At 38.9% G+C, this 9,752-nt stretch overlaps 1 protein-coding gene across 1 annotated transcript in view; it reads right to left on the bottom strand.

Moving 5' to 3' along the window:
- Positions 1-9,752, bottom strand: part of ankfy1 (ankyrin repeat and FYVE domain containing 1) — a 22,648-nt gene that overhangs the window by 7,524 nt on the left and 5,372 nt on the right. The window contains exons 3-16 of the mRNA XM_016455103.1: positions 9,247-9,365; positions 8,953-9,088; positions 4,896-5,019; positions 4,153-4,302; positions 3,542-3,707; positions 3,123-3,327; positions 2,955-3,023; positions 2,564-2,763; positions 2,373-2,470; positions 1,460-1,670; positions 1,264-1,362; positions 1,023-1,176; positions 630-798; positions 358-476 (exon numbers count right to left, since the gene is read on the bottom strand). Of these exons, the coding sequence (XP_016310589.1) occupies positions 358-476; positions 630-798; positions 1,023-1,176; positions 1,264-1,362; positions 1,460-1,670; positions 2,373-2,470; positions 2,564-2,763; positions 2,955-3,023; positions 3,123-3,327; positions 3,542-3,707; positions 4,153-4,302; positions 4,896-5,019; positions 8,953-9,088; positions 9,247-9,365 (2,019 nt within the window). The remainder of the gene's footprint in view (positions 1-357; positions 477-629; positions 799-1,022; positions 1,177-1,263; positions 1,363-1,459; positions 1,671-2,372; positions 2,471-2,563; positions 2,764-2,954; positions 3,024-3,122; positions 3,328-3,541; positions 3,708-4,152; positions 4,303-4,895; positions 5,020-8,952; positions 9,089-9,246; positions 9,366-9,752) is intronic.

Below are 9,752 nucleotides of genomic sequence, written 5' to 3'. Positions count from 1 at the left end.
CATCAGATCACAAAAGGAAGCATTTGACTGGTGTTGTGGAGTAAAAAGGTTATAATTTTCTCTTTTGTTGGACAACAAGTTTAGAAATGTGAATATAAGGGAGGTTTAGTTTAGGCATTTTAATTTAAGCATGTTTAGCTTAGTTAACGGAAGGCTACCTGCTGCCATCAGAGCAAGTCTAATTACTGCATTCACGTGCTCCTCGAATGCTCTCATTTTACGAGTTGTGAACTCTGGTTACATAGGTGCCATATTGGTACCGGGTTTCGGTACCCAACCCTAGCCCTGTCATGTTCATTTTTTTACAATGCAATTTCTGCTCAGAAGCAAAATAAAATAAGGAGAGGTTTTGCAAACCTGCGTATAAGGAAGCAGGCAGTGATCTCATTGTTCTCATCGATGGCTCTGTGGAGAAGAGTCTGCTGACATCCTCCAGGCCCTGAACTCCAACAGGTTGCATCACACCCGTGCCTGACCTAATTAAAAAAAAAAAAATCAAGTCAAATCAACTTATCATAAGCATTATTTTTTTAACAAAAATATGGAAAACTAAATGTTTCAAGATATAATAGAATGTTAAGCAATCACAGTTTAATGATCCCAATTGGTAAATAGAATAAAGTTCTCACCAGTGTGGAAGCGATGTCCTCCAAACCATTTTCTAGAGCCAGCCAGAGTGGAGGATCACCCTTCTCATCCACCACTGACATGTCTGCTCCTCTTGTGCAGATGGCGTCCACTACTAAAGGAAGCTGGTTACTGATGGCCAACTGTAAAGCTGTCTGCCCCTCCTGGGTCCTGGAACAAAGCATGATTTGTAGTTTGAGGAATTATTTTCATGGTTTCATAAATTATCATCTATTATATGTGTCAACTCTTTCAGAAATAGCAGAGCGGGGATGGGATTGAGACACAACAGGCAGGACTCAAACCCTCACTGCTGACATTAACACCACAGCTCAACATGTCTGGGGGATGTATGCTAACCAACGTTTTCTAGCTCTATCAGGTAGGTGTAGTACCTGATGTTGATGTCGGCCTGGTGCTCCAGCAGGAAGAGGGCGCTCTTGCTGTCCTGTCTCTTTATAGCCATGTGCAGTAGTGTTTGTCCATCAGACATGGTGTCATTAATAGCTGCTCCAGAACCCAGCAGCTGTGCGGCAATAGTGTGCATACCTAGTGATGTAAATAAGATGATACATGAAAAACTGAAAGAACTGCAGGAGCAGTGAACTCGCAGAAGGAGATTTTAACAGAACCCACCGGTCCAGAGTGCAAGACCCAGAACGGTCTGATCCATAGAGTCTTTCAAACTGAAGTCAGGGATGATCTGCAGGTTGTTGGTGGCATGTAGTGCATTGGCTATGACAGATGGAGCAAAAATACAGTTATGAGTGACAAGAGATGGCACAGCTGCATTGATCAACGATGAAATCAAACATCCTCTCTCATCCCTCACCTTTCTGCTCTAGTATGACAGACACCACATCTGGGTGGTTGTGAATGATGGCCAGGTGGAGGGGACTCTGCAGGGAGACTCCTTGGCTTTTCTCAACTCCGTCAGGCAGGGCGCTCTCAGTCTGCAGGTTAGGATTCGCCCCCTGCTGGAGCAACTCTGCTGTTAGCCCTGCCAAGCCACAGCGGCAAGCTGTGTGGAGGGGAGTCTCACCCTAAAAAAGAAAATTGGTCATAAAATATCAGATGGGGAAATAAAATATATATATATAAAAATACTAATAAATAATATTTAATTTATAATAATCCACCTCTTTACTACTACTCATTTGTTATTACATGTAAGATTTCAGATGTATATATACTGTACACTACCGTTCAAATGTTTTGAAGTCTCTTTATGCTCACCACGGCTGCATTTATCAATATAAATGCAATGATCAAAAATACATTAAAAACTGTTATATTGTGAAATACCAATACAATTTAATATAACTGTATTCTATTTTAAAATGTCATTTATTCCTATGATGGCAAAGCAGAATTTTCAGCATCATTACTCCAGTCTTCAGTGTCACATGATCCTTCAGAAATCATTCTATGATATGATGATTTGCTGCTCAAGAACATTTTTTTCTTATCAATGCTGAAAACTGTTGAACAATCTGAAGCTCAAAATATGAGCATTTATTTGAATTAGAAATCTTTTATAACATGACAAATGTCTTTACTGTCACTTTTTGATCAATTTAATGCATCCTTGCTGAAAAAAAAGTCTCTATATATATATATATATATATATATATATATATTTAATTGTTTTGATGACTACACTATTATTCTAAATTCTGTAAATGAGTATGTATGTTCAAACACGTGACAGGCAGGTGATTTCTAATCAAAGCAGACAGACTCACCCATTTGTTGGTGTGATTGACTTTAGCTCCATGTGTGGCCAGGAAGATAGTGGCTGCTTCACTTCCTGCGATAGCTGCTCTCTGCATGAGGCAGTTACCTGAGGACGAGATGTCGTGATTAACTGTTATGAAAGGGGTCATGACTAAAAGGACACAGATAGACATTTTATAAAGTGCAAGATGTGCGGTACCATTGGAGTCTGGTGCATCAGGATTGCTTCCTCTCTGTATGAGCTGCGCTGCCAAACTGTTCTCGTCAAATGAGGTTCCATTCACAACCAGAGCTTCATCCTCAAAAGGGTTGACGGAGGGGTCAGAGGCTACAGTGATGTACTGCAGAGCCAGCCACAATGCAGTGCTGCCTTCATGGCCTTTCAGCTCAAGGTCCAATCTAGGCATGAAGAGGAGGGATTGGAAGGTTAAAAACACATCATGGGATACACTGTACTCTGTTGCATTTGTACATTTTAAAACACACGTTTTAGATAACTTTGTGTATTACATGCATACAGATATTTTACGTAGTATACTTTTCCATTAACTTCAACGATCATGTCAGATCATTCGTTTTGAAAAACTTACTGTTTGCATTGCAGCAGCTGGTTAAAGACTGGTTCATTTCCTGACACCACAGCCTCATGTAATGGCGTCCTAAGAATTGGACAATGAAAATATTAAGTGATGAATACACTGAATAAGTTGTACCCCCATAAACATAGTCATTAATGCTTTAGACTTAATGTTACCCACCGTCCTTTGCTGTTTTGCATGTTCGGGTTGGCACCAGCTTTGAGCAGAGCCTCAGCGATGTGAGCCATGCCAGCCATAACTTCACCACTATGTTTCTTAGGGCTGAAAGAGCAGACCAGGTGCAGCGGTGTTTCCACTGCCCCCACTGTGGCAGCGTTCACCTGTGCGGAGTGACGGATCAGAAAAGTGGAGGCAAATTCATCTCCTAAAAGGACAGGGAAAGAGAAACACACAAGATGGGGAGAGAACTTAGACCACCAAATGAAAATAAAAAACTTCTCTCAAGATTCTTGACGGTTCTCAAAAGTTTTAGCAGCAGTCTTTTGTAAGCGAAGGTGGCTTTGTGCCAACTTCAAACTTGTTGTAAAAAAAGTGCCACATTTGATTATTTCCTCTGGCCAAATACAAGCACTTGTCACCTCTCTGGATGGCCTTATGAAGAAGACTCCAGCCGCTCTGGTCCACCATGTCAACATCTGCCTTATTGTTGACCAGTGTGGTGGCGATGCTCTCCAGCTTCTTGGACAGAGCCAGGTCCAGCGCCAAGTCTCCATTATTGTCCAGCTCATTCAGTTTTCCAGGTAACTAAGGAATTAAATAAAAGAAAACGGGTCGACTTTATTTTAAGGACTAATTCTCACTATTTACTGGCATTCATATTACTAGCATATTGGCTGTTCATTAACACTTAAGAAGCACATATTAATGCCTTATTCTGCTTGACCATTTTTCAGATCCTTTAATCCTAACCCATACCTACATTTCATAACTACCTTATTAACTATTAACAAACAGCAAATTAGGAGTTTATTGAGGTGAAATTCATAGCTAATAAGTTAGTTAATAGTGAGAATTATTTACATTTATCCTAATGACTTTGCCATGCAATAAACAAGCTTGTTAGTAGAGGATCATGCATTTATTAGCGTAGTAAACGCGACTAAATCCAGCTGAGTATGTTGTTAAAATATAAATAATAAATAGATACATTTTGCATAATAATTTCTAAGATTCAGTGCTGGCTTTTTACCTGGGCATCCATCTCAATTAGATAAAGGAAGACCACATCTTCTCGTTCTACTTTAATTGCTTTGTGAAGGGGGTACTCGGTCTTGGATTTGATCATCTTATACAGCAGCTGAGCATCCATGGAGCTGAAGTCCTCTTTCCGAAGATTATCCTGTTTAAGAGGGTAAAGAAAAAGTAAATATGAAACATATTTAAGCATCTATTCATTTGGAAACGTTCCATTCTACATGAACATACACTCAAAAAAAGCATTGCGGAACTATTTCCTCATTTAAAACAGCAGGTGACTTCTTTAATAATTATGCAAATTTCAATCTCCCTCTGGTCTACTCTGTATCAAGGTCTTGTTCAAGGTCTGCTAAGCCCATATCGATGTGTTTGGTTTCACTCAGCGGAGAGAGCATCTGTAAACCCACCACAGTGTTTCCTTTACCATCCTGGTCATAAACATAACCTCAAGAATCAATCATTATGCCTTATGGGGATTTACAAGGAGTCATAAAAGAGACTCCAAACATCAAGGACAACAAAATCCTGCTGCTTTTAAAAAGAGAGCCAAGGAGGAAGGCTATTTTTTCACAGTGAATCAGTCAGGTTATTAATCAATATTTATCTTATTATTGCTGATAAAATGATGCCTAGAACTGTAGTGTATTACTGGCAAATGCAATGAACACAACATGAATTCCACATCTGATGGGTTTTTCCAAGGACGAGGATGATGACTCGATTCTTCTGACTCACCCAGTGACTGGCGATGATTTCTCCGCAGTAGTTCATCAATGTTGTGGCGTCCAGCTCTTCAGCTGTTTGGTAGAACCTGATACAGTTCCTCACGTTCACTGATGACATCACTCCTTTCTCACATCTGCATTTGAAAAACAATTTATGTGTCCACAGAGCTCACTGCTTATTCTTCAACACTAACAACTCAATTTTGAAATTATTTAGATATGCTCATTAAATGTAAAATTTCAAATTATTTTCTCTTTATTTTTAAAAAAGGATGGCCCCTATTATCACGACCTTTTATTATTTATATGGGTCAACACATTATTCCATTTTCCATATTTCACCATCTGATTTTAACATCAAACATTTTTTTTATATACAGTATGCTAACATTTAAAAGTTTGGGGTAAGTAAGGTTTTATTTTAAGAAATTAATACATATATTCAGCAAGTATGTAGAATGATCAAAAGTGATAGTAAAAATATGTACTAGTATATGTTACTAAAATTGATCAAAGTTGTTCTGTAGTCGCAGTACTCAAGAATAAAAGTTGATCATTAGCATAAAAGCACAAAACATGTAGCCTGTCTGCTTGCCATTTAGCAGCTGCTTTTATCTAAAGCGACTTAAGCATACCTATTGATGGGAGAGGATTACGTACTTGACTCAAGGGCACTTTGATGATGGGGCATCACTGTTTAACTATAAGCCTCTTTCAGGCAAATGCCAGGTAAAAGACCGCATGCTTTCAGATAGATTTCATTTGATGAATATGACTCAGTGAAGGACCAGAGTAACTAAAAATGATGTCGTGATGCATATGCAAATGCTTTAGTAATCAAGCGTAGGGCCCTATGAAATCCGTTTAATTTTTTCCCAAACTTCATTTAACTTTTTCCCAAACTCAGTTTTTTCCGTTTTAATTTTTCTGGACACCATTTTTTTTCTAGACTCTGTTTTAATGGTTAAATTAAATTTTATTAACCAAACAGCATGTCTAATTAATTAAAATCATGAAACCTACAATTTTTACATTGTAAAAAAAAAAATTGTAGGTTTGTAGGGCAAAAACACATTTTTAAAGGGTTAGTTCACCCAAAAATGAAATTTAACCTGTTTTACTCACCCTCGAGGCATCCTAGGTGTATATGACTTTCTTCTTTCAGACGAATCCAATCGGAGTTATATTAAAAATTGTCCTGGCTATTCCAAGCGTCATCATTGCAGTGGGTGGGTGTCTCTCTTTAACAGTCCAAAACACGTTAGATAAAGCGCGCACATCCATAATAAAGCGTGCCTCACACGGCTCCAGGACATGAATAATGACCTCCTGTAGCGAATCCATGCATTTTTGTAAGAAAAATATCTATATTTCAAACACTTTTCTCTCACTTCTGCTGACTGTCGTACGCTGAAGCCGTTCCGGCAGATGACGTAGGATGTATACGTCGTGCGCGCCTCTGAGATATGCTAGTCTCGCGAGTTTGTTTACAGGAGCAAAGGAATAGAGGGAGTGATAGAAAAGTGTTTATTATGTTTGAAATATGGATATTTTTCTTACAAAAATTTGCTACAGGAGGCCTTTATTCACCCCCCAGAGCCGTGTGAGGCACGTTTTATTATGGATGCACACGCTTTATTTAACATGTTTTGGACTATTGAACAGAAACACCCGCCCACTGCAATGATAGAGCTTATAAGTGCCAGGACAATTTTTAATATAACTCCAATTGGATTCGTCTGAAAGAAGAAAGTCATATACACCTAGGATGGCTTGAGGGTGAGTAAATAACAGGCTAATTTTCATTTTTGGGTGAACTAACCCTTTAAGGCCCTATGAAATACGTTTTATTTTTTTCTCAAATTCAGTTTTATTTTTACCAAATTCTGTTTTCCATTAGTTTTAATGGTTTTATTAAATATTAATAATCAACAGCATCTCTAATTAATTGATTTTATTTAAAAAAAAACTTTTTTTTTTCAGAAATACTGTGTATTTACATTTTTCTGTTAAATAAATTCTGGTAAACATTCCTTGAAAAATAATGTTTTAATAATAATTTTATTATTAGTAGTAATACTATCATTACATTAAGTATTATTTGTCACAATTTTTTCAAGTTAAACCGAACTGTTATTTTGACGGGCTGCTGTGAAGACCTTTAAGTTTCTGTTTGTATATGATATGACAATAGTTTTATTTAAAAGAAACGGTAAAATGCTCATGAAGTGACTCTCAGAGCAGTTCTAGAATTTATGTTCATGTGTTGATGTACACATAAATTGAGGCGGCAAAGGCTGAAAACACAGCGAGTGTCACGCGCGCTTCAGTATGTGTCTAACGTTAGTAAACGAAACCACGCCTATGCCATTCATTCACACTGAGACACGCAGAATATACAGGATTCATATTTAAATGGTATTTGCGCCTTAAAGCAGCACTATGTAACTTTTGGTGCTCTAGCGGTTAGTAAACAGAACTGCACACATCCCGCGGAAGAACATTCCAACCGGAGCTACTTCTCTAAGTTTATGTCTATGGCGTTTCACGCAGGTATGTGTTACTCCGCAGCGGTGACGACCCGACCAGGCTACAATAGTCCAAATATAAGTACTTATTATAAGTGTACCGTAGTGATTCGGAATAAGACAAAAACGCAGTTTGGAAGATGAATTCATGACGTACTCGCTCATTATATACATTTTGCTAATTTTGAACACAGAAAAAGTTACATAGTGCTGCTTTAATATTCACAGACACTAGTCCATATCGCGCTTTGATTTAAGTGTACTGACCTACTTTTGATGTATCCATCCAAAATTTGTCAAATTCTGTGACATTCCGTATTGTACAGTAAATTTAATTTTTCTGGATTTAGAGGTCCGCACGGGCTTTAAAGTGAAGCCCGAACCCGGCCCGTACCCGAGATCATCTGACCCGACCCGACCCGACCCGCACAGTTAAATTTAGAGCCCGAACCCAACATCTTTTTTTTTTTTTCTTTTTTTTTTCACAACGAATAGCCAATTTAAAAAAATGCTGTATTTCACGATTGCATTCAACGGTCCGTTGCATGCAACGGTCAGTAAGCAAATACATGTAAAGAAACAGAATCATTAAGGCTCGGCCAGTTCACAAGGCAAAAGAAAAAACGCTTACCATTTATGAAAGTTTATGAACATCAGGTGCAGCGGTCACATAAATTCTGCCGAATTTTTGAATGGTTGTATATGACAAGATGATAATTCCTCCATCGTGCAAATTATGGTCATTTTCTTCAGTTAAGGCTCGTTAGCATTCGGCCTGCTTTAAATCAGACACAGAGATGCAGTGCGGTAAGATCGCATTTATTTGAATTAATTAGGTTAATTATATCATTTCGAGAGAGAGAGAGAGAGAGAGAGCGAGAGAGAGAGAGAGAGAGAGAGATGTGAGAGAGAGATGAAAATTGCGTGTGAACCTGCGTCTGCGCGTCTCTCTCTACAAGCAATGAGGCTTAGTTCCTTCGAAAACAGCGATTTTACCCCCTCATTGCAGAGAAATATAACGTTGCGAGTCAGTAGCCTGTCGAAGCTATTTTACTAATAAAAATTACTGTGTTGTCGTGTGCAATAATGTGTGTGTGTGTCTGCGTGCGTCTATGAAAGCAGCGTAGCCTGCATATAGTTTTAGTTTAGCTATAAACCCGAGCCCGAGCCCGACCCGAACCCGAAGCTATTCATTAAACATTAACCCGATCCCGACCCGAAAGTATTTCGGGACCCGTCGGGCTCGGGTCGGGTAGCAGACCTCTATGTGGATTCCGCGATTCTGTCTGCGTTTTCCACATTGCGGAAATCATAAGTGTAAGATTCATCACCAAAAGCCTTTGTGTTTACATCAATCCATGCTGAGGGGTGCTTTATATACTTGTAGTTTAAATTCTAATATGTTGAGGTGATAGATAACAGCAGTTACATGGTAACATTTCTGCTGGTGAATCACAATGAGATGTAAAGAAATACGCAACATGAGTCATAAATCTATCCAGTCATTTGCATCTGTTATACTAAAGACACTGTTCCCACCTTTCTCGCAGAAGATGGAGCTGGAAGCGGTTGGCCAGCTTCATCAGGTCGATGAGGAAGCCATCGTCTCCACTCGACTCCAGATCATCCGTGTACGCCCAGCGCAGCATTGCCATGGCAACCTCTGGTTTGGCATCTAGGAAGTCACAAGGGGAAGCACAGGAAAGAATCCAACAACAGGTTCAGTTTTGAAGGATTTGACACTGCTGCATACTGCATTTGAACAATAAGGAAAAAATGTAGACATCCTACTTTTCAAGTGTGGGTTGTAGGAAACAGAGAAGTCATTGTTACCTGAGAGGTCCAGTTCTGAGGTGGAGGCCATGTTGGCTAAGCTCCAGATTTCAGTCCGAGCAGCCAGCACGAATTTATGAGCACTGAACCTCTGCTGTCCAATCTTCACCTTCAGATCACTAGGAGAAAAAAAACACTGATATTGTCACTGATTTTACACAGCATCCCTGTGAAATATGCAGTCATCAGCTACCATATCATTTGACGCATCACAGCTTATGTATTATGCAATGGTCTCAGTGAGGTCAGATCTGAGACTACAGTCTGGGCTCAAATCTCAGATGGAATATTCTGTAACTTCGTAATAACATGGTGCAATATAAAGAAATACAACGTCCTAACTTTACAGACCCAGAAGACATACTAAAACCCTTTCAGCCAGCTTTAAAGGGGTCATATGATGCTTTTTTGTGTATTTGGTGTAACAGAATATGTTGACATGCTTTAATGTTCAAAAAACACATTATTTTTCAAATACTGTACATTATTGTAGGTCCTCTATGCCC

The sequence above is a fragment of the Sinocyclocheilus anshuiensis genome, unplaced genomic scaffold, assembly GCF_001515605.1.
Source record: "Sinocyclocheilus anshuiensis isolate Anshui unplaced genomic scaffold, SAMN03320099.WGS_v1.1 scaffold403, whole genome shotgun sequence".
Classification (NCBI taxonomy): Eukaryota; Metazoa; Chordata; class Actinopteri; order Cypriniformes; family Cyprinidae; genus Sinocyclocheilus; species Sinocyclocheilus anshuiensis.
The sequence above is the reverse complement of the archived record's forward strand: the minus strand, read 5'-3'. Positions and strand labels throughout refer to the sequence as shown.